Genomic DNA, 26,200 nt, shown 5'->3' on the forward strand with positions numbered 1-26,200 from the left:
TTTTACTGTTCATATTTTTACCTTCTTTTTCTTGGATAAGTCCCTTTAACATTTCACATAATAAGGGCTTGATGATGATGATGAACTTCATTAACTTTACCTTATCTGGGAAGCACTTTATCTACCCTTCCATTCTAAATGATAGCTTTGCTAGATAGAGGGATCTTGGATGTAGGTCCTACCCTTCATGACTTTGAATACTTCTTTCAATCCCCTTCTTGCCTGCAAGGTATCTTTTGAGAAATCAGCTGATAGTCTTATGGGAACTCCTTTGTAGGTAACTGCCTCCTTTTCTCTTTCTACTTTTAAGATTCTCTCCCTATTTTTAATCTTGGGTAATTTAATGATGATGTGCCTTGGTGTGTGCTTCCTTCATTCCAACTTCTTTGGGACTCTGAGCTTCCTGGACTTCCTGGAAGTCTATTTTCTTTGCCAGATTGGAAAGTTCTCCTTCATTGTTTGTTCAAATAAGTTTCCAATTTCTTGGTCTTCGTGTTCTCCTTCTGGCACCCCTATGATTCAGATGTTGGAATGTTTAAAGCTGTCCCAGAGGTTCCTAAGCCTCTCCTAATTTTTTTTTGAATTCTTGTTTGTTCATTCTATTCTGGTTGAATGTTTATTCCTTCTTTCTACACCAAACCATTAATTTGAGTCCCCATTCCTTCCCTTCACAGTTGGTTTCCTGTGTATTTCACTTTTCATGGCCTTCACTTTTTCCTCTACTTTGCAACCATACTCAACTATTTTTGTGAGCATCCTCATTACCAGTGTTTTTGAACTCCGCATCTGATAGGTTGGCTATCTCCTCATCACTTTGTTGTATTTTTTCATCATGGCAGTATAATCCACATGGCTGTGCTGTGGCACTGTCTCTGGTGGAGGGCTCTGAGAGGGAACCATGTTGCTTGGTCAGGTCTGGACCAGCTCTCAGTCAAGTCCCCCACTACCCACAAGCAAATTGGGCCCTTCTTGTTCTGATTCCCATGTTCATGGTTTTGTGTATGTTATAGGATGCTGTGGGTCTCTCCAATGAACTTTTTTTGTGAGGGTGGGAATTTCTCTTGATGCCTCAATTCCCACAGGTGTTTTTAGTCATAGGTTTTGAGGCTTTATTTCCCTGAGCTGGAACCCTGGGTTTCATGGTCTGTACCAATCCCATTTTTCTTCCTGGTTTATCTGAATTTAAATGTGGGATCACTTGCTCCATCATCAACAGCCACCTCACCAGCCCGGTCCTCCAGCCACCACCTTGCAACGAGTCATCTCAACCCTGGCTGCCTATCTCCTCCCCTCCTACCTGCATGGATGAATGTTTCCTCTTCAACTTTTTGTTGTTGGACTACCATGCAGGTCAATTTTCTGTCACTTTTGGTTGTTTTTTGTTCTTAAATTTGTTGCTGTCCTTCTTTTGGTTGTGGAGGGAGGCAAAGTAGTTTTTTGGGTTTTTATTTTGTTTTGTTTTTTAATGTAAGAAGTCTGGAAAGGACAATTATCTGGTCAAAAATCATGAACATTTTTAAAGTTTCATTGTGATCGCCTTCTTGCTTTTCTTGTTCCAGTTTTTATTCCTACCAGAAATATGTAAAATTATAAATTACCTTCTTATCAGAATCCATCTTAGACTTATATATTGCATAGCTCCTATTATCTAGATCCTGAAGATGTAATGGTGAGCAATACCATGTATTTAAATTTTCTTCTTGAAACTTACATTCCTGTTTGGAAACTGACATCAATTATATAATTGAGCCCATAATGTGGAGTTAAACCATGAATTATAAGAAAAATATTAAATCTGCTTAATCTTTTGGATGTAGATTGCATTACATATCTTGCAAAGTATTAAAAACATTTCAAAATGAAGTAAATTTTATGTTTAAAAGATGTTACACCTATGAGAATGCTGCCATAAAAGGAGGAATTCCTCAAGGAGAAATCTAACTTTGTCTGAGGTGTTAGGAAAGTGCAGTAGAGAAGTGTTGATAGAGCTGAACTGAGAAAGAGGAAGAAGAGTTAACTACACAAAGATGTATGTGAATGGTTGTGTGTGCACAGATGTGCAAGGGCATTTTTACACAGTTAATTATATTTAAAACAGGTAAGGTTAAGGGAATGGAATAAATGTGGAAGATTATAGAATATTTGTAGGCAGCCCACAGTGACCTGGGTTGGGCTACAAGCAGGGAATGGTGTGGGAGCAGTAGAAAACAAAGCCTGGTATATAAGTTAAGGCCCCACTGCTGTGGGGTTTATAAGTAATTGAGCCTGCAGCAAAGAGTTCCTGTGTATTTCTGAATTTGATGGATTGGAACAGGCATAGTGCAGATAGAAAGACTCCCTAAAAGAGGCCTGAGGTGCTTAACTACTGCTTGCAGTGAAAATGGAAAAAAAGAAAAAGAATGAGGGAGATTGTGAACACAACATCTGTAGGAGCTGGCTGGAATAAAAAAAAGGCAAGCATGGTCTTGATCTTTAGGGGACAAGTACTGTTAATAAGAATAGTCATATCTGGGATACAAATACCCTGTGGATGGAATTGGTGGAGTTAAGAGAATTGAGGTGACAATAATATTGGAGGAAATTTAAACAGACAGTATTATATTTGCAATTTGGGTGAGGGTTTCATTGGTAGAAAGATTTTTTTTTTACCTTTAAACAATTTTTTATTGTTGTTCAGTTACTGTTCTGCCTTTTTCCTTATTTCTCTCCTCTACCCTGTACCTTTCCCCAATCCCACAGTTAACCCCCCCTCTTTGTCCATACCCATTAGTTCTCTATTCGTGTTCCTTTGTTTGCCCCTTCCCTTTCTTTTCACTGTTAAACCCTCCCAGCTCTCTTCTTGTCACTTTTTTTCTTTGGTTCCAAATCTCTAGCTCTATTTTGCTCATTTTTTTCTGGATTAGGCTCCACTTATAGGTGAGGTCATATGGTATTTGTCTTTCACTTCCTGGCTTATTTCACTTAGCATAATGCTCTCAAGTTCCATCCATGTTGTTGCAAAGAGTAGGAATTTCTTTTTTTCTGTTGTGTGGTATTCCATTGTGTAAATGTGTTACACTTTTTGATCCACTCATTTACTGATGAGCACTTAGGCAGTTTCCAGCACTTGGCTATTGTAAATAATGCTGCTATGAACATTGGGATGCATGGGTTATTTTGAACTGGTGATTCAGGATTCTTAAGGTTAATCCCAGCAGTGGGGTCATTGGATCAAAAGAAAGTTCCATCTTTAGTTTTTTGAGGGAATACCATGTTGTTTTCCACAGCGGCTATACCAGGCTGCATTCCCACCAACAGTGTACTAGGCTTCCCTTTTCTCCACAACCTTGCCAGAACCTTTTGTTTGTTGATTTATTTATGATAGCTATTCTGACTTGTGTGAAGTGGTATCTGGTTGTAATTTTAATTTGCATCTCTCTAATGGCTAGTGACATTGAATATTATGCCATGTGCCTAAGGGCCCTCTTTATGTCCTCCTTGGATAAGTGTCTGTTTAGGTCCTTTGCCTATATTATAATTGGATTGTTTGCCTTCCTGGTGTGGAGTTGTGGGAGTTCTTTATATATTTTGGAGATCAAGCTTTTGTCTGAGGTATCATTGGCAAATATATGTTACCATATGGTTAGTTCTCTTTCCATTTTGTTGATTTTTTTTAGCTATGTTGAAAATTTTTAGTTTGATGTAGTCCCATTTGTTCATTCTTCTCTTTATATCCCTTGCTCTAAGGGATGTATTGGTGAAAATACTGCTGTGTGGGATATCTGAAATTTTCCTGCCTATGTTTTCCTCTAGAACTTTTATGGCATCATGACTTATATTTAAGTCTCTTATCCATCTTGAGTTTATTTGATGTATGGTGTAAGTTGGTCGTCTAGCTTTTTTTTTTGCATGTACTTGTCCAGATCTCTCAATACCATTTATTGAAGAAGCTACTTTTCCTCCATTTTATGTTCCTGCCCCCTTTGTCAAATATTAACTGGCCATATTGACATGATTTATTTCTGGGATATCTATTCTGTCCCATTGGCTTATGTGTCTGTTCTTACACTGGTACCAGAATATTTTGATTACAGTTGCTTTGTAATATAATTTGATATCAGGAATTGTGATCTCTTCTTCTTTGTTCTTCTTTCTCAAAATTGCTGAGGCTACTTAGGGTCATTTTTCATCCCATGTAAATTTTTGAAATATTTGTTCTATATTTGTAAAATAAGTCATTGGTATTTTGAGTCATAGGGCTTGCCTTGAATCTATAGATTCCTTTGGGTAGTATGGGCAATTTAGTGACATTAATTCTTCCAATCCATGAATACAGTATATGCTTTCATTTATTTGTGTCTTCCTTAATTTCTTTCTTCAGTGTTCTGTAGTTTTCTGAGTATAGGTCTTTAACCTCCTTAGATAAGTTTACTGCTAATTATTTTATTTTTCTTGTTGCTATCATAAGTGGGATTTTTCCTAATTTCTGTTTCTGATATTTTATTGTTGGTACACAAAAATGCTTTTGATTTCTGAATATTGACCTTGTAACCCACTGTTTTGCCAAATTCACTTATTAGGTTGAGTAGTTGTTTGGTGGAGTCTTTAGGGTTTTCTATGCATACTGTCATATCATCAGCAAACAGTGATACCTTTACTTCCTCCTTTCCAATTTGGACATATTTTATTTATTTTTCTTGTCTGATTTCTGTGTCTAGAACTTCTAACACTATTTTGAATAGAAGTGGTGATATTGAACACCCTTGTCTTGTGTCTGATATTAAAGGGAAAGCTTTTTGTTTTTACCTGTTGAGAATGATGTTGGCTGGAGGTTTCTCATATATGGCCTTTATTACATTGAGTCATACTCTCTCTAGTTCCACTTTGCTGAGTGTTTTTTATCATAAATGGGTGTTATAATTTATCAAATGCTTTTTCAGCATCTATTGATATGATTACATAGTTTTTGTCTTTTATATTATGTGGTGTATTACATTTATTGTTTTGTGTATATTGTACCATTCTTGCATCCCTGGGATGAATCCTAGCTGATTATGGTATATAATTTTTTAATGTATTGCTGGATCCTGTTTTGGTAGAGAGATTTATTGGAATAATTACATGACTCATTGGAATACAGCCAGTGACAAAGTGGGCGGATCTTAGAATAGATTTTCAAGAACTTCGATCCTGTCTGAATGTGATTGCTTTATGTCACAGATTTAGCTTCAGTTTTGCAGGATTGGGGTTTAGATGCAGATGTGGTTGATCTTTACAAACCTAGATTAAGAAAACAAACCAATTGGTTTGGTTTTCATTTTAGGTTTTTGGAATGGTTTAATTCAATTATTGAGTTTATAGAGGCTATATAGTGTAGTAGTTAAGTTGGCAGGATCATGTTAAGTCCCAGCTTTGCATTTATTAGTTATGCATTCTTTGTTAAATCACTTAATTGTTCCTGACTTCACTTCCTTTACAAGTGAAGCCCAATCTTCAGAAAGGACTTCCTATTAAGTAATTTGTGGTGAGAATGCAATGAGTTCATATTGTAATGTGCTTAGAACAGTGTCTGACACCTGAGAAAAACACAATCAATGTTATTATGGTTTCGAAACAAAAAATACCAGATAATGTGAAACTAGATAAATAGAAATAGATTTTGTATGTTTTCTTGAAATTAAATGGAAGCTGAAAAGCACAATTTCTTGTTTTACTTAAGCTTCCTGATCAGAAATGAGGTTTAATAAAATAAGACCCTCTTAGGATGATGTCCCTACGTTCATCCAAAGGGATACAAGTGGCAGAATTTTCTTCCTTTTAAAGCTGAATAAAACTTCATTATTGTTGTGTGTGTATATACATATTTACTTGTTAATGGAAACAAGTTGTTTCCATATCTTGCATAGTGTGAATAATGATGTAATCCATAGCATGGGGATGCAGGTCCTGATTTTATTTTCTTCACATAAATACCCAGAAGTGTAATTCCTATATTATATGGTAGTTTAACTTTTGATTTTTTGAGGTACCTCCATAATTTTTTCTACAATGCCCACACCAATTTACATTTACACTGAAAGTGCATGAGGGTTCCCTTTTCTCTACATTCTCATCAGTACTTGTTATCTCTTAGGCTTTTTTTCCTGATAATAGAAAAAAGCATAAAATGAAGGTTTCTCTTTGTATAAGTGTGAGGAAGTTTGCATCTTCTTACTAATTTGCCTGACATAGTTCATTGATGTTCAGAAGCTATATCCCCAATAGGGGACGCATGAGAGGCAACCATACATTGATATTTCTCTCCCTCTCTCCCTCTCTCCTTCCCTTTCCCTCTAAAGATAAAAAGATAAAATCTTAATAAAAAACCTTAATATGGTTTGTTTGAGCCAGAAGTTTGTAAAACTCTTGTACTGTCATCTTGAATGATATTAGCTTAAACCATTAAATTAATTAGTTTAGGACTTCAGTAATAATTAAACTAATAAAGTAGTTTAATTGTTTTAATTAAAACAATTAAACACACATGTATTAGTTTCATAAAATGATATATTTCATGCAGTTGACAAATGCAGCTTATAATAGCATGTTCTTCACCATCTATGATTAGTATACTTCAGGTTTGATAAATACATGGAAGTCTGAGAGACAAGATATAAGATTGTTCTTTTATAAAATACCCTCTTATTTCTGAAAAAGAAAATAAAACAGAAAAGAAAAAATTTTATTAACACATGTGAGGCTTATAATAACTATGTTTGCCTTTCAGATCCCCAGCTCAAGGGTATTGTGACAAGGTTATATTGCAGGCAAGGCTACTACTTGCAAATGCACCCCGATGGAGCTCTCGATGGAACCAAGGATGACAGCACTAATTCTAGTAAGTGACAACCTCAGGCCTCCAGTTAACATGGTTGGTAGAAGATACACTGCTACTTAAATGATTTTTAAAAATATATTTGCAAATATTTTGTTTTATTGACTCATTTTTACAATGTTACACAATAGAATGACATTCACAATTCTACTTGGACCACATGGATGAAAATATTAATAGCGTAAAAACAGATACTTCTATTAATATTTTGAGTTTTTCCAACAATTGTCATAACTCACATATAATTGTTCCTTTTAGCCTCATAGTCATAGCAGTCTATTTGACTACATGAGAACATTCAGATAAAAGTTGATTACATGTTTATTTTGGAAGTGTTATTTTTATCAGGCCTATAGCTTATTAATGATTATTATGAAAACTGAAAAGCTATAAGGATTAGTTATTATAAATAATAAAAATTTAATTTTTAATATTTTTGGCATTCAGCAAGAAAAGATCTACCTTTATAGAGAGGATATGAAGGCTGTGTGCCTCTAAATACTTTGCATATAATGTTTAACTATGTTATAGAATTTGGTATGTGACAACATATTTTGGTAAAAAGCCACATGTCTGCTATTGTATTAATGTCTTTCTTCCTTTTACTATTTATTTATATATAATTTTTCTTTGTGATTTTATTCTAGTGTCTTTCCTTATTCAATTGCACATGTTTTTTTCCCATATTCTGTTTATACAGGCATCTGATTTCTTTTAATTTAGCACACCGTTTTAAAATAGACACACTTGCTACTGCTAAGCAATATAGGTGAAAAGCAAAAACTGATTTTATTAGAAAGAAAGGGAAAGATCAAGTCAAGGAATATGTATAAAGTCTCCATGGATGAGACAATGGGTAGAGGGGACTGAATGTAGGAGGAAGGTGGGACAGGGGATGGTAATAGGGGAAAATTCAGACAATTGTAACGGAACCAAAGTAAAAAATATTTTTTAAAAAGAAGTGTGTAATCATATATTGCCAGTCAATCAGGAATGGATCTGAGTCTTTTCATCCATTTATCATTTATTCTTTATATATTATTTATTCTTTTCATTCCATGTAAAGAAGGTAGGATTTTCATGCATGTAAACAAATTATGGGCATTTTGTATTTTAAATTCTAGTAATCCAATTTTCAATAACACTGATTCTGAGAGCACCTAATAATGTACAATAGACTTTTTCTCATTTGTTGCTGCTATGTGAAATATCAGTATTTTACAGTCATAGCATTTATTTTTAAACTTTGGATATTGCTTTATTTTTATTTTTTCTTCAACTTTAAATTTTTCTTTGTTTACTTACATTTTACTCTTTTTCTATTTCTAATCTTTTTCTCTTTTTGTGTTTCGTATATTGTCCTTGTATTTTTAAACTTTTCCATATCATATTTATCAGTTTTTTACTTTCTTTCCTCTTTTAAGAAAAGAGGTAAATTAATACAGACACAAGAAATAAAGAGGAGTTATTTTCATGATAAGACCAATGACATTGTTTACTTGTTGGGATTTTGATATTAGATTGAACCTTTAAATTATTAGTACTTGACAATATTTGATCTATTAAAAATGTCAGTTTCTTCCGGTTCAAGCTCACCCATATATCTGCTCAAGTTTTTTTTCCTTGCCTTTACCTTACCCATTCTTTGACAAAAGCTGTTTTGTTTTACTTATGTGTTACAGTTGTGGCAGTCATGAACTTTTAGATATTCTTAAGTTTTGATTTCTTCAATGACCTCAGATTTCCTTTTGCCACAGTCTGGCAGAGTACGTGGACTAGTTTTACATAACTCTGATTACTCTAAGATCTATGACACTCTGACTTAACAGACTAGATGATGGTGTCACCTATTATGACAAAAGTTTTCAAAAAAGGAAATAAAATACAGTTGTAAGAAATGCTGTGTAGTTGGACTTCTTGGGAAAATAATTTCCTTCAAATAAAGGTGTTATGAATTTTCCCTACCTTTTTGGTTTTTATAATGCCAAATATGTTAGTGACTTTTAATGACGACAATCTATATCAAATTCAGAATGGTCAAGTAGATGCTATCTTTTGAAAACATTTTGCTTCAGAATTGAATAAGTGGCACAGTATTTCCTAAATTGTGAAAATGCATATGTTTGCATACACACATGATTATATCTGGCTATCTGAATGATATTCAATACTAAACTGGAAACCTCAGATACTAAAAGATACTTGACCTTCTGTTCTCTAAATGTATGAGGTTTTATTTGTACTATTTTGTAACTGTAGTAGAAGCAACAGAATCTGAGTATAACTCTTGAAATCAGCTCTTATCTCCCTAAATACTGATGAGGAACAGCTCTGGGCAAGAAGCAGGAACAGGAGCACATGTGTAAAAGCAAATCAAAACCAAACTTTAGTGTCCGCTCTTGAGAAACTAACTTTCTACACAAGATCTGGCCCACAGCTTCTTTTTCTTACAAGTCACATTCCCTTTTTGTGTAATTTCATCCAGTTAGGTCAGTTTTCTTACCATTTCAACATTTGTAAAGATAGTAGGATAGTATAAAGCAGGGTGAGATGCAGGTTCTGTTTTCAAAAGGCTATGAAAATTGTATAACTGTAAAACTTAATAAAACTTGGCAGAATTATAGCAGCTTTATAAAAGCAAAATAATTATTAATTAACTCTACTTTTGTGTATCACCTTTTGAATTGAAATGTACAGTTTTTATGATAAATTTTAAGATTTTTTCTCTGTTTCCTTACAGTAGTTTTATGAATCTTAACAAAATTGTTAGCACAGAAAGGTACTCTCAAATGAGAGTGAGCATTAAAGATATTGACAGGTCCCAATTAGACCACTGTCCTTATGGTTTGAGGAAGGGTATGATATAATTATTCAACAATGTGTTTTAGTTTTTGATAATTCACTGAACACAAAACAAGGATTGGTGGTCCATAAGGAAGAAAAATAATGAAAAAATATCCCCAAAGCTTCCCTGACACCACCTAAAAATTACCAAATAAGAAACCTGAGACTTAAGCCTTCAAATCTTCATGATTTAAGTTTAAAACATATCCCACTAATAAATATAAAATTATTACAACTAGATAAAGTCAGAATCACCCTGTTAAGCTGCATTTGTCAAAAATTTTACAAGTTCAGAAGAGGAAGAAGGCCAATAGGCAGATGAACCTGACATCTATATCTTCCCAGTGTTGCCAACCTGAGATTTAGAAATCTCTTGAAGAAAAAAATGGCAAGAAAATGGTTGATGATGGATAATTAACCTAATAGAGGGGATACCTTAGCAACTTGACTATTTATCATTGGCTTCTGTATACCTTGGAAAGATCTTTCACAAAATAAAGTGAACACCCTGGTTACATCATGACTTACACTCATTTTCAGGGGTGAACTTGTTTAAAATTCATAGAACTTCCCTTCTGTTAACTAAACATCAACATCACCATGAACTAGGGTATTTGATTAAGGAGCAGTTTACTTTCTCTCAATTTACTCTTGGGGATTCCCTGGGGGTTTTCTATGCTGCTAAAGTGCATTGTTCCAGTTATTAGACTCAATAGATACTGCAAGCATAATAGAATTATAGAAATATCAATGTCCTAGTACCTATAGCAATGTTAAAACCTCAAACAAACCAATCCTTCTCATCTTAGAAATTACCAACATAATATCTTGATGTGCCAAAAATTGCCAATAGCCCACAGTGCCCACCACCCCACAAGCCTTAAGATAGTGGTTCTCATCTTGGCTATACTTCAGTATCATTTGAGGAGCTTTCAAAAAAATGTATGCCCTAAACTCATTTCCTGATATTCTGATTTTAGTTTGGTAGGACTTGGTAGGGCTGTCCTAATTTTAAAGTACAGCCAGAGTTGAAAGTCATTATGATGTGGAGAACCAGACAGAGTATTCCATAGAATAAATAAAATAGCATGGACTCCTTCATTACTATTACTCCCCTAAGCTTTGTGACATTGCTTTATGATTACGTAAAATACAAAAAGAATAAAAAATAATGATTTCTCAATTAATGTGGGGATCTCTGGTTTTAATTAGCACTATGGGTCCATCATGGTCAGATCTGAAAGGACTTCCATATGCATTACATTCACTTATTATCACTTTATAAATCATAATAACTTACATTTATAATTCAGCTCCAAAACAAATTTCTGGAAGAAAAACTCAGAGTGGTATTTTTCAGTATGGTTATTTTAGACTATCTTCTATAATTTTTATATTTCCCATGTCTCATTATTTTGATGAGACCATGGTGCATTTAACTTCTAGAATTGTACCATCTGGTCTATACCAAATGTGGAACCTGCAATACATTAGTTTAGAATAATTAGGATAAAGTTTAGAATAATTAAGTTTAAATAGGTTAGTTTAGACTAGTTTGCATGAGCAAACATACAAATATGTTTTCTCCAAAACCCTTTTGCATATAAATCAGGAATTATCTTGGTGCACATCCTTTCAAAGTATAGAACAGTTCAGATGTTCTAGAGGGAAGTGAAAATCCTCCTCTAGAAAGGTATACTTTCTAGAAGGAATACAGAGAATTACAATGGCACAAGTACCTCATAGTAATCATGAACTCCACACTCATGTTTAATATTAAATAATATAAATAAGAAATCATGAGCCTCATTCCTCTGTAAGGATATCATAAACCCCTAGAATCCTACAGAAGATGACCCAACGACAACTTGGATTATGAAAGCTAATTATTTACCTAACCATATATGCCCCTGAGTATTCTTCTAGAGAGAATTATCTATAGCCATGGCCTGCCATTTTCCTTTTATCACTTGTGTGACACAGACATCTTTGGGGAGTGGGACCAGTAACATGTAATACCTGGAAGGGAAGGTGTTAACTTTCTCCACCCTAATCAAAAAATATATGCCTGCAAATTAAATCAAGACCAATTTATAGAGTCCATTTTTAGCCATGTACTAAGTAGACCCATAAATCGAAGTAAAAATTGCTCACATTTTTCAAATTATTTGTCTTTTGTGAAATACAGTTGATAGCCTAAACCTGAAAATATTTTACTTATATATTTATTTCAACATTTTACTACTACATTGCCTATTCTGGCATGGTCCTATTGCTCAGAATTAGATGTGAATTTAAAAATAACTTGTATGGGAGAAGAAAACCACACTGTGAATAATTAATAGTCCTCTTAGAAAGACATCAGATATATAGTCTCCCAAATCATCAAGTTATTACTAAAGATGATACTAGAATACACATTAAATAGTCAACCTGGGACACTGGCATGGAAATGTGTTAAAGAAATGTTAAGACTTTAAAAAAATCAATATAACATTGTTTTCTGCAGTAGGTTAAAAATATATAAAAATACTTTGTGTCAATAAGGCAAGAAACAAAACACGGAAACATATAAAATGTTCTCTCTGATAGGTAAAACTAAGCACTTTTCCCTCTTTCATTTTAGTTTGCACTGATAGTTCTATGAAATATTAATAAAGAAAATTGACTTTCTAAAATTCATATTGCATTCAGTTTGATTAGTTCTTTCTAAATTTAACACACTAGCAGATGCACATATTTTCTGGGCTCTGCTAGCATATCATATTGGTTCAGCAAGAGTAACTGAGTTTTGGAATTACCTTTTTAACTCTGGCCTATCCTCCATTGTAATGATAAAGTGTACCTTCTGCATGAAAGACCAGAATGCACAGCCAGCTTGGACTTTTAAAATTCTACTCTTTGAGAAACTTCACAGCTAATTATTTTTGGCATCAAGTGGTGTCAGAGATTGTGATACTAGAATCATGATGACAAGCTTGATTCTTTTCATTTTTTCCACCAGCTCTTCAAAATGCTATAGGAAGACTGGATGGAACTGGAAAGCATTATGCTGAATGAAATAGTCCAGGCATTGAAGGACAAATACCATATGATCTCACCTTTAACAGGAAGCTAAATAACAAAATAAACAAGCAAATAGAATAAAAACAAAGACACTAAAATAGAGAACAAGTGGGCAGCGACCAGAGAGGAGAGGGAAGGGAATTTAAGGGGAAAAACAAGGAGGGATTTTGAAGAACAAGTATGAAAGACACAGGGATGAGGTCTGTGGGGAGGGGGGGTGGGAGGGAGGTGGGGAGACGGGGCGGAGGGGGGGTTGGGATGGGAGAAATTGACAAAAGAAAACTGTACTTGAAAAATAACTCAATAAATTAAAAAAAAAAGATCTGAAAACTGAAGTTCCAGTATCAATTTAATTCATAACAAAAACTTCTTAATTCAAAGAGAAATAAACAATTGGGACTTCTCAGAAGTTTGTAACAGAGATGATGTTTCTTAAGTAAAATAAATGAGAGAGAGAACAGTAATGGCAGTGCTATGCTTCTTTCTGCCCACTTGTGACAGAACATGTTTATCTTTCCAGCACTGTTCAACCTCATACCAGTGGGACTTCGTGTTGTTGCCATCCAGGGAGTGAAGACAGGGTTGTATATAGCCATGAATGGAGAAGGTTACCTCTACCCATCAGTAAGTAACATGCCAAAGGTGTTGGTCCTTCATTCAATGTTTGCAAAATAACAATAACAGCAATAATAAAATAAGAAAATTCTGTGTCCATTGAATATGCCATTTTTGGTCTTTACTATAGTGTTGTAACAACTGTTTATTCATTATTTATCAGTTTTGTTAATATCAGTAAATCAAGCAGAAGAGCAATATTGCCTCTTAAATTGTATATTTGCATATTTTAAAAAGTAACCTAGTTCATAGAAAATTGAAAGATTTTGAGTTAATTTCAATGTGATCTTTTTATTTCTATTTAGAAATATATTTAGACAGTATCTTATAAAATAAAAAGTTAGTATGATTTATAAATATAAAAGAAATTTTAAGAGAGAGTAGTTCTTTTAAAATAAGAATTTAAATTGTATAAACATTTTACTAGAAAAATACTTCTAATATCAACATGTAAATTGCTTTTAACTCTAAGTAAGTCTCATTTTGTGTTAATATAAACTGAAGTTGAACACTTTTCCAGCCATATAACATCTTCTGGAATATTTACTATTTACAAATAACTTGCATTCAGATGTGCTGTATTCATACATTATAATGCTATTAGAATTCATTTCTTCCTCAGGTTTCAGCAATAGAAACTTAAATGTAACTATTTATTTCTGTTAGACTTTGAGCAAAAATCAATAGATTGAAGACAGTGCCTCAAAGAAAAATGCTCTTATTTGGGTTTGCAAGCCATCTTTACATATATTCTTTCTTTTTCTTTTCTATTTTATTTTTTCCACTAGCATTTGTTACCCTTATACCACCCTCCCCTCCATAATCACCACACTGTTATCCATGTCCATAAGTTCTTTTTTCTTTTTGCTAATCTTTCTACCCCCAACACCTCCTTTCCACCATAGCTGTCATCCTGCTTTCTATGAGTCTGTCTTCATTTTACTTGATAATTTATGTTATTCATTAGATTCCACATATAATCAAAATCATATGGTATTTGTTTCTCTCTGACTGGCCTATTTCACTTAGCATAATGATCTCTAGTCCATCGATGCTGTCACAAAGGTTAACATTTTCTTATTTTTTTATGTCTGAGTAGTATTCCATTGTGTAAATGTCCCATAGTTGTTTTATCCACTTGTCCATTGGCAGGCACTTGGGCTGCTTCCATATCTTGGAAATTGTAAATAATGTTGCAATGGCAATTCCTATCAAGATTCCTGATATATTGCACAGAATTAGAATACATATTTCAAAAATGTGTGTGAAACCAAAAAGACCCTGCATAGCAACTGTGATCTTAAGAAAGAATAATAAAGTTACAGGAATCATGCTACCTAATACCAAACTGTATTATAGGGCCATAGTAATCAAAACAGCTTTGTACTGGAATAAAAACAGGGATATAGATCAATAGAACAGATTGGAAGCCCCAGAAATAAACCCCATACATTTATAGTCAATTAATATTTGACAGAGGAAGCAAGCACATTTCATGAGCTAAAGATACTTTATTCAGTAATGGCACTGGAAAAATTGGACATATATGTGCAGAAAAATGAAACTAGACCACCAACCACCTTGTTATACCACACATAAGAATAAATTCAAAAAAGATTAAAGACTTTAATGTAAAACCTGAAACCATAAAAATCCTAGAAGAAAACACAGGCAGTAGAATCTCAGACTTTGCTTGTAGCAATATTTTACCTGATATATTTCTTCAGGCAAGGGAAACAAAATTAAAAAATTAACATATGGAACTTTATCAAACTAAAAAGTTTTTGCACAGCAAAGGAAACCATCAACAAAAAGACAACTCACAGAATGGGAGCACACATTCACTGATATATCTGATAAGGGGTATATCCAAAATTTATAAATAACTAATAAAATTCAACACCAAAAAAAACCCAGACAATCCAATTAAAAAATAGACAAAGGACCTGAATGGACACTTCTGCAAAGAGGATATACAGATGGCCAATAGACATATGAAAAGATGCTCAACATCAATCATCATCAGATATATTCAAATTAAAGTAACAATGAGATATCATCTCACACCTGTCAGAATGGCTGTCATCAATAAATCAACAAACAGCAAGTGCTGGTGAGGATGTGGAGAAAGAGAAATCCCTTTGCACTGTTGGTAGGAATGCAGATTTACACAGGCACTGTGGAAAGCAGTATAGAGATACCTTAAAAAATTAAGAATAAACCTGACATGACCCAACAATTCCATTTTGGGGAAATTACCCAAAGAAACTTAAAACACTAATTTGAAAGAACATAGCATACACATTCTTTAAAACTCTGTTGTTAAATATGATCATCAAAAACACTACATACATAGAAACATGTGCATAGGTGCATTCACATGCACACAACTTAAATGTTGTGACCTCCCATAACATTTGATATGTTTTCTTTAAGAATTCTGGGAAATCTTGTCAAGGAAAATAAAATGTGAGCTATGGATTTCCTTTGTGGTGAGTTGGAAAACTCTTTTGTTAATTTGGAATCTTCTGAGTTCCCTGAAGGATGTTCTCGCAAACAGACCTGGGCCCCACATTATGCAAATTGCATTCTGTTGCAGAAAATGAATATTCAACATACTGCTAGCAAGATTAAGCTAGAATTCCCTATCCTCTCTCTTTGGCAAAAATTCGATTCAGATAAGATTCTAAAAATACCTTATTTCAGATACAAATCAATAAAATTGATTTGACATTCATGCAGTTATTTTTGTTTTTCTTCCTGCAAGTAATTTTTGAGATGCTTACAAATTATTGGATTTAGTATCTACCATAACCTCTAGTCCTTGGTTTCTCTTGATGATTTTATCATTTGCTGTGCTCTGGTATATGTGTTGATTCAGGAGGAATTTAAATGTTTGTTTTGCTACTGAGAAAGATGCTTTATAATATTTGTGATAAGGTTGTACAAGTATGCCATTTTTTAAAGGTAGAAGTATGTGTGTTAGCCTAAACTACAAGTGCTGGTTATATTCAGGGTAATCTAAGCAGTGCACAGGAATAAAAGTGAAGAAAGTACTAACTGCCTGGTTCAGTCCTCAGCATCTTAAATATGGCCTCCTTGCTCAGGAATCAGATCTGTTGGCCACATCTTCCCTAGGATTTGTCCCGGTAACAACTTCAAGCATATTCTCTAATCCATTTATTTCTACTCTTACCTCTCTGATTCTCCAGTTACTTGGCTTCTGGACCACACTTTCAGTGGCTTGATTCTCCTATTTGCAGATCTTGATTATCTCTTTTTCCCATCTTTGACTTTTCACTGAACCCAGGATATGGTAAGAGGCACTCTATTGACCCAGCTCTGATGCTAAGACATCCCCTCTGCCCAGGCCATGTCCCTGGAATCCTCAGCTCTCTTGAAGGAAAGGAATTAGATAAAAATCAAATGTAATTTCCAGTTTTGACTAACACTCCTTAGTTAAAATATTTTGTGAACTTTAAAAACTGAACATTAAATATTTAACTAAAAAAAGGTTTTTGCATATTTACTCATTTATTTCACAGTTACTGAGAGCCTACTAAAATAATAATATAACAACACAATATACAATTATTATACTATATAATATTTCTACTAATAATGATAATAGCTATATTTATATAGCTATTATATAAATGTTATATATATAACTCTGATACATATATATAAATCTTTATATATCTATATAACTTTGCCTAGCACGGATTTAAGCACTTTATAGCTTGGCTCATTTAATCCTTGCCAACCTATAAAGAAAATGTTAAAATGATGATACTGATATAAAGAATGTTAAAGAATTTGTGCAAAGTCACCAGGTAAGACATAGAAAATGTTAAAATGATGATACTAATGTTAAGAAAATGTTAAAATGATTAAGTGAATTAAAAAATTTGTGCCAAGTCACAAAAATAAGACATAGAAAATAAAAGATTTGAGCACTACTAGTCTGACCATGGCTTACATTTTTAACTGTTTCATTACATAGTATGGCTTCCACATGCCAGAAATTTTTGTAATATAGTCTGGCACATATCCTAATAACTTATAAAAACATGATGATGTAATGAAAACCTTTAGATATTTTATATCTGAGAAAGAAACCTCATTTTAATTATGAGAAAATATAATTTGAACCAATATGTTTTCTTCAGAGAGTCTCAAATAAAACAGTGAAAATCATAGAAAATTCTATTTATTCAGGTAATGTTTGATATTAAATATCAGGTGTTAAATATTCTCAACACTTATTATATGTAATGTTTGAGTTTAAAATTTAAAACCCAGGATGGCTAACCCAACTAAGAAGTGTTGAACTAGGTTGAGTAAATTTTTTAAAAGAACTGTAGTCAAGCTCAGGTTTAAATAAAAAGTTAATAAACATTTAAGTCTGGGAAATGAGGAAATTGTTTTAAGGTTATGCCCACTTTGAAACTATCAACTTGTTTGTGCAGTGTAAACCAATGTCTAATATGGGACTAATTATATTGAGAATTTAGGCAAGAAAATATTCAGATCACAGTAAATTGTTAAATAAAAATTATGCTAGTGATTTGACTTAATGTATATAAGTTCCTCTGTTTGTATTTCAGGAAGTAACTCTCATAATCCCTTGCCATCTAAATAAAGATATTTAATTTGTCAGATAATTCCACCTCAAGGTAACAAATAAGTTATCTTGTCTGGGATGTAAATAATCACATTTCTAATAATTAAGCTGCTTATTCCCTGTGGAATCTTTTCTTTAATATGACAGAGTGATCTCTTTTGTGTTCAAAATGATTGTAATATATTAATTACAAATGTGTATCAAGAAAATTAATGTCAGATATGAACAGTTTGTTTGAAGGTAGAATGCTGGCCACAAGGTTGCAGAACAGAAACTGACAAATAAATACTTTGTTAAAAATGAGTTTAAAATGGGGTTTAGAGTAAAAATGTATTTTGATCAACTATAAACTCTTTATAGTACTGTGCTGAACTCTCAAGTTTTTTTTTCCCTTTCAAACAACTTAGAAAGACTAAGGAAAATTCTCAAATGTAAATTCTGAACACTGAAGAAAAATGTGAAATGAAAGAAAAATATCATTCATTTGACCAGAGATTAAAAAAAAAAAGTTGAGACTTCCGCCAAGATGGAGGCATAGGTGGATATCTGTGCCTTCTCACACAACCAAGTTTAGAGACAATTAAATATTAGCAATAGAAAACATAGCCAGAATACAGAAAATTGAACTTTTCGGAAGTCTGTTAACAAATTCTTCAGTCTGACCAGTAAGGGGCGAAAACAGCAGCTGGTGGAGTGGGATTGCACAGGAAAACTCAGTCAGACGGACTCAGGCACACGGAATCCAGGCACAGGGTTGGACCTAGTGAGCGACCACGAGGAAACAGCGAGAGAGCAGGGCTGTGGTTGACTGTGGTCGTGCATTTGTGCACAGAGAGACAAGCAAGGGAGTGGGTGATTGGACCAGGAACCAGTGGGTCCCTGCCAGCAGGGAGGGCACCGCCATTTCCCTGCTCTGAACCCACCTCCACATATAGCGTCATAACCCAGCGACTCTGAGTGTTCCGGCTCTGGTGAACCACCTAAGGCTCTGCTGCCCACCCAGTAGTGCAAAACAGCAGAGGGTGCCACCATTTCCCCGCTCTGACCACGCCCCCACAATAAGCCTCACAACCCAGCGACCTGGGAGTCCAAGGCTGTGTTCCTCACACTTAAAGGGCGCGAACAGACCAAAAATGGCTCAAGAAGATCTCAAAGCCCCAGAGCCTATAAATCTAAGTGATGGAGAAATAGCAAAACTCTCAGACGCACAGTTTAAAACACTGGTGATCAGGATCCTCACAGAACTGGTTGATTATAGCCACAAATTAGACAAATATATGAAGGTGAAACTAATTGAAATGAATGGAATTGCACAGGAAACCAATAGCGATGAAAAGGAAACTGGGACTCACATCAATGGAGTAGACCAGAAGAAAACAAATAACGGCCAAACAGAAAAGAGTCAAGAAGTAAGAATTCAAAGAAATGAGGAGAGTCTTAGGAACCTCCAGGACATCTTTAAACACTTTAACATCCGAATTATAGGGGTACCAGAAGGGGAAAAGGCACAGCCACCAGTGGAAAACTTATTTGAACAAATAATAAAGGAGAATTTCCCCAATCTGGCAAAGGAAATAGACTTCCAGGAAATCCAGGAAGCTCAGAGAGTCCCAAAGAAGTTGGACCCAAGAAGAAACACACCAAGGCACATCATCATTATATTAACCAAAATTAAAATGCAGGAGAGAATCCTAGAAGCAGCAAGAGCTAAGGGGACAGTCACCTACAAAGGAGTCCCCATCAGACTGTCAGTGGATTTCTCAAAAGAGACCTTACAGGCAAGAAGGGGCTGGAAAAGAGGTATTCCAAGTCATGAAATCCAAAGACCTACAACCAAGATTGCTCTATCCAGCAAAACTTTCATGTAGAATGGAAGGGCAGATAAAGTGCTTCTCAGAAAAGATCAAATTCAAGGAGTTCATCATCACCAAGCCCTTATTATATGAAATGTTAAAGCGACTTATCTAAGAAAAAAGTTTAAAAACCATGAACAGTGAAAGGACAACAAACTCACAGTTATTAACAACCACACCTAAAACAAAAGCAAACTAAAAGGACCGCTAGATCAGGAGTGGAAACATAGAAATGAAGATCTCAAGGAGGGTTAGCAACAGGGGAGTAGGAGGAGGAGAAGGGGGGAGAAGGTACAGAAAATAAGTAGCATAGACAGTAGATAGAAAATAGATGGGGGGCAAGAATAGCATGGGAAATATAGAATCTAAAGAACTTGAGACACATGGTCATAAACTAAAGGGGGGGTAATGGTGGGGATGGGGGGTAGGGTGGAGGGGAATGAAGGGGGGAATAGAACAACTGTAACAGCTTAATCAATAAAAAATTTAAAAAAAAAACAGAAAAAAATAAATGTAACTGTAGGTAAAAAAAAAAGTTGAAGTCACACTGTCTTTCTGACATAAGAAAAGAAAGAGGGGAAGGGGATTTCCATCTGCATGACTTAAGGGTTTCCCTGGATGAGTTAATACTGTGGTTTTATATTATAGTTTTAGTCTGATTGAGTTTTCTGAATGATGAGGTAAGAAGTGTACATAAAATGAATAAAGATTCATTATTGTTGTCTTGCCACTGGCTTACATTTATGAGGATATTTGTTTCCTAATGGTGATTTAAATGTTTCTATTACCTAGATGCTGGCATTGGGGAGGCAATAAGCCCTGGTGTGCTCCTAAAACTATTATTTCAACTCAGTCTCATAACCAAGTGATACTGGTGGAGAGGAAGATTATCCTTTTGATGTAGATTTTTAAATAAATCCATAGACTGCTCTGCTACTGTGTTTTGCAAATATTAGGGCCCATGGTAATTTCCTGAAAAGAGAAGGGAAATACAGATTCCTTGTAGCGACCTCTGCATACTTCAACTCAGTAGGTCAGGTGGGAGGCTCAGGAATCTACAGTTTAATGAGGATTCCCTTACCTCTTCCACCTACCCACTAGCTGGTGATTCTAAAGCTCAGCAATCAACAACTACACAACAAGTATTACAATGGCCAGTGGGGGAGATTATAATAGCTTTAGACTTAGTGGTGCAAGTAGAGTTGAGGAAAGTGGTAGATGAATTAACCAGGCTTAGAAAGCAACATTTAGTAAAATAAAACATTTGGTTTTCCTAACTTCATCTACCACTAAGTTGAGGTTTACAGAAATTCTTTAACATTCTTAACTAATACAGCAACCCAGAAGCCCCGAGACACCTGGATACTGCCACCTCTACATTCCAGGATATACCCAACAATATACAATGAATTTCTGCAGAGGATGACATATTATTTAATTAAGAGGGAAAATATAAATGTAAAAAACATTTTCCAAGATTTCAAAATATTATCTGTTTTATATGTGATAATTTTCCGATATCACAGTCATATTTCAAAATATATTCATGAGTCCCTTTTACATGGATAATTCCACCTTCCCTCCTCTGTGCCAGCAGGCATCTCTTACTCATGTGTCTTGATTTGTGTTGTTGTCCCTCCTCGATTTTTCAAGGCCTCCCAGATAGAAAACCTCATAATTCCTAGACTCATTCTACCATCAACTGTGCATCTCCCTGCAGAGTTTATAACTTAACGAAAGAGAATAGAACATTGTTATTTTCCTATTGACATTTGCTCTTTTGTTCATTTTTCAAGTTTGGGCCATAGAAATTCAGTTGTTTTGTATTTTCACAAAGTTCACCCAATTTCACTCAAAATCTTTCTATTCTTCTCTGGGAATTACTAATACAAAGGCATACAACACCATTCACCTGTATTTCTATGCTCATGGAGCATCGTGTGTGTTCTTTGCCCATCTCTGGTACCCATCCTGTCTCTGAATAAGGTCTGTGGACACCCATCCTCAGGAAACCATTCAGTATTTATCCCAGTGCAGGTGAGCACATCCCATCTATGCCTTCCAGTGTTTTCCTCTTTAGGTAACAGGCAGTGCATGGGATTAACCAAATAATATGAGCTACAATAACCATCACTGACCATCAATAACTATTGTAAGGGAACTAAGGGCACTTGAGGACTGCTTATCCTGAGGGCCAGCCTTTTGTTTTCTGATATGACCTTTGGGAGGAGGGAAACAAAACTATAACCAAATGAGATTCCAGGATTCCTCTGTATGCAAAATTTCAGAATAGAAATTTTTTTCATCTTTCATTCATTCTTCATTCTTTATTTCTCTAAATGGTCAGTTTTATTATCTTAAAAAGAATATTAAAGGAGATGATTATTGATGTCTCTCTCATCCTAGCAATCTATTGTTCTACATGTATGTTTTTCTGCACAAACAGCATCTAATATCTTTTGAAACTATATTTAGCTTACATATATGTATATGTGTGTGTTTCATTGAAGTTATGCACTGTACTTAAATATACACAAGTTTATCCTCATGATTATACTTTTAGTTGGAGTATCTCTTTCTTCTTTTTTAAATATTAAATAACAGTTTTTAAATTTACACATATTTCAAACATTGTTTAATATGTTTAAAAATATTTTTTCATTAAGTTTTCCTGTGGTTTCCCTGGCATTATTGTTCACATATATCTTACAGGATGAAAATGGCTATTATCTGCTTTTGATGTTTGGCTAAGATAATCTGAAGCAAGTGCAGTAATTCAGTTTATTTCCCTCCAGTATTCATGTAATACATGCTGTCATTCTACTTGGACTCACTAACCAGAAAGAAAAATCTGTTGAGAAACAAATGCAAATGATGAACTGCATATAATTAAATTTAAGTAGCTTTTTGGACTAAAGAAAAACATGAAAGATAATATTTTTCTATGGTTAGGTTGATGGTAAGGAATACATATAAAGTAATAAATGTAATTTTAGGCTATCCAAGTTCAAGTACCATTTTATGGAATCTGAAAGAAGGAATTGGGGTTGAGGTACATGTGATACTGAGAGCCTAAGAGGAAGAAGAGAACAAAAGAGAAATGAAAAAAGGAGATAAGTCAGCAATAGGAAGCTATTTTAGGCAGCATTAGCAAAAAAAGAAATAAAAGAAAGAGAAAGAGGAGAGGATGAGAGGGTGGGAGTCAGAGACAGCAAAGGGAAGGAAGTGAGGAAGACATCACAAGAAGAAAAAAGAGGCCCATGTCTCCCATTTACTCCATCATGTTACTGGAATCCACCTGACCTCCAGTTCCAGCCTTCTACTCTGAGGTGGAGAAAACGAAATCCTCCTTCCTGGAGTTTCCGACTATATCTACAATACTTTTTCTGCTCTAGCTCCATACTACTTTCACTTATTTACTTTAACCTCATCTTTCAGAATGGTAGCTATACTTGGTTAATGTTATTCTCTAAGCAATAAAGCAATATAGTCATATCCAAATTCCAAAGGATTATACCAATGACAGTGAGACTTAGTGGAAATGGGTTAGTGGCAGTGTGAAAACCACTGCAATCAGCAGTCCATATGAGAAATGCTGAGTATACAGAGTGAGGCAAAATTAGGTTTACAGTTGTTATATGAAAATAATACAATAATTAATGAATCATAATGCAAGAACAGTTTTCTATACTCCCAACTATAAACCTACTTTTGCCCCACCCTATATACAATTTTTTTTTAAAAGAAGGAGATTCTGCCATTTACAAGAACATGAATAACCCTGGAGGACATTATACTAAAGCTAAGTAAACAAGATACATAAAGACTTCATGACCTTACCTGTGCAGTCTAAACAGGTTAAATACATAGAAGCAGAGACTTGAACAATGGTTGTTAGGAGCAGGAAGGTAGGGGAAATAGAGGGATAAAAGAAAAAAGAAAATAAAGAAAAGCAAACTAAATAGGACTTGCAAACTACAAACATTTGTTTGAGCAGCATGCATGAGTGTGAGTGTGTGTCTGTGATCTGAATGTCTTTAGGTGGAGCATGTACTCTAGAGTCCACAGTTTAGCTGCAGTGACAACTTCTTGAGTTTAGAAAGAAAGACACAGAACCATGTTAACTTTGTTGCTGGGCTTGGAGACACTGGTGTTGCCACCCACTAAGTGAAGGGACTATAAAGCATGAGAGATATTTGAAAGTGGTTCTGGAGGAGTTTTGAGAAAAAAAACTCTGGTTGTCTGGGTATGGGAGATGACCAAGTCACAGCTCACTCTGATGTGACTAACTCAGAATCTGATGAACTGTAATGTTTCTCCCTGAGAAAACAAAACCCAGAAGGCAAGGGGACTTGCATGGAGAAATGTAGCTTACTCAGTTTTAGCCAAGTAGGTTATAATCCCACTAAATGACTGCTGGATGATGACCAAGCCCATTTATTAGGAAGAAAGAAATCTAAAGGTTGTCTTAAGAATGGTATGTGGATAAATGGCTATTCTGTGATGGGTGATGATTATTTTACTTTTCCTCTTGAGGTGAGTCAAAGACAAAGAAACAAGTTAAATAACATCTGAATAGATGAAGATCTATATTAGAAAAACTTTATTAAATAATATAACTTCTTTAAAAGCACCCTAAAATATTTTACTGAATTTCTAAGTATACATAATCAGTAGAGGTGGTTTTGGACACTGGGTATAGAGGAGAGAATTAGCTGAGTAAAATGAATAACCTGTGTTTTTATAAAAATAATGACAATAATATGGGAACAAATACTATCCCTCAGGTACTTTCACAGTGGTTCACAATTCTCAGCATACATAAGACTTATTCTGATAATACTGTAAATATCTAGATCCCAGAACATTAGTCTATAAGATTGTAATTTCATTGAATCCAAATGCCAGAAGTTCAATATGCCACAAGAATAAGAATTTTTAATATGTGGCCCAGACGTTTCTAGTGGAGGAGCCTAAAAGAGCCTTGATAAACACAATATACATCACTGTCTCATGAACCATGACTTTAATATTATATTATTTTATATTTGTCATTGATTATAATGCTGTTCTTGTTGATGATGGTGATAATGATGACAAATTCATGGTGCAGTTCAAGCCTCCTGAATAAACAAAATGACATAACCACAAATAATGCTCATTTTTTCCCATTGACCAAGTAAGCTGGACTTTGAGGGTTTGCATGGAGAAAAATCCTCGTGGTGATCACTCTACTCAGCCTGAAAAGATTAGGACAAGAAATGTGTCCTTGAGCATCAAGATAATATAAAGAAAGGTAGGAATTTTGCTAAAACTTGAGAAAATGAAGTAAGAAAAAAATAGTAAGATGTTGAATTTCAAACCAATAGAAGGTGGTTTGCAATCCTGAAAAGCAAAGGTGGTTTTCATCACATAAAGTTCAGGGGAAAAAATCAGTCTGAGAAACAGCCTGGGGCCACCAAGTGCCTGCTGAATCAAAGGGTATGATTAAGGACAAATATCTTGTTAGAGAATGTTTCCAGGGACAACTAGTATGGGTTGCTTCAAGTGAATGCTTTTTAGAATTTTAAAAATATTACTAATTAAATAAATACAGAGATGGGAAAAAGGTTTATAGTTGTAATACAAACAAAATAATACACTAATAAGTAAATAATAATACAAGAGTAAACTCATGTACTCACAACTATAAATGTACTTTTGCCCACCCCTGAATATCAATATTCAATACACTATTTATTTTTACTAACCCTCTATTTTTCTCTGAAATAATTTTATTTTCTTCTGAGCAGGACCTTCCTACACAAGTCCCATTTTTGGAGCAGAGGCAACTTCCTTCTCCTTCCCTAGGTGATCAGCAAGACCCTTGCATTCAGTCCACCTTTGAGCTTTTTTTCCTGGGTCCTATAGAGAGAGTGGGTTGATCCAATATGGGCCCATCATTATACAAATTTCTTAACTGTGCCAAAGCCCATAATATCTACCTAACAAAAATTTAATGTATCTAATAGCAAAAGTGTTTGTCCAAAATGTGTGAAAGACCATTTCTACATTATATTATTATTCAGCACTTAAATATAGGCTGATGAATGAGACAAGTACATGGAATGGATGAGTGAATTAATGAACTTATATATTCATTCATTCAACAGAAAATACTGTATGCCTTTCAAAGACAGCTATTGTGCTGTAAGTGCTGGGGCTTCAAATATACATGAAAAATTCCTGATTTAAAAATGAACAAACTAAATCCCGTTGAAGTCCAATAGGTGGAAGGAAATAATTTGGAGTACATCTTGACTAGGTGAATTCTAAGACTCCTATATTTCCTCTGAATCTATA

The 26,200-nt window shown here is 34.4% G+C and overlaps 1 protein-coding gene across 3 annotated transcripts in view; it reads left to right on the forward strand.

The window, feature by feature from the left end:
- Positions 1–26,200, forward strand: part of FGF14 (fibroblast growth factor 14) — a 784,900-nt gene that overhangs the window by 610,222 nt on the left and 148,478 nt on the right. For 2 of the 3 annotated variants that reach the window (XM_053670333.1, XM_037168012.2), the window contains exons 2-3: positions 6,746–6,856; positions 13,284–13,387. In XM_053670333.1, the coding sequence (XP_053526308.1) occupies positions 6,746–6,856; positions 13,284–13,387 (215 nt within the window). The remainder of the gene's footprint in view (positions 1–6,745; positions 6,857–13,283; positions 13,388–26,200) is intronic. The other variant, XM_053670334.1, reaches the window with a different exon arrangement.

The sequence above is a fragment of the Artibeus jamaicensis genome, unplaced genomic scaffold (genome assembly GCF_021234435.1).
Source record: "Artibeus jamaicensis isolate MK-2021 breed Jamaican fruit bat unplaced genomic scaffold, CSHL_Jam_final contig_559, whole genome shotgun sequence".
NCBI classification, from domain to species: Eukaryota; Metazoa; Chordata; class Mammalia; order Chiroptera; family Phyllostomidae; genus Artibeus; species Artibeus jamaicensis.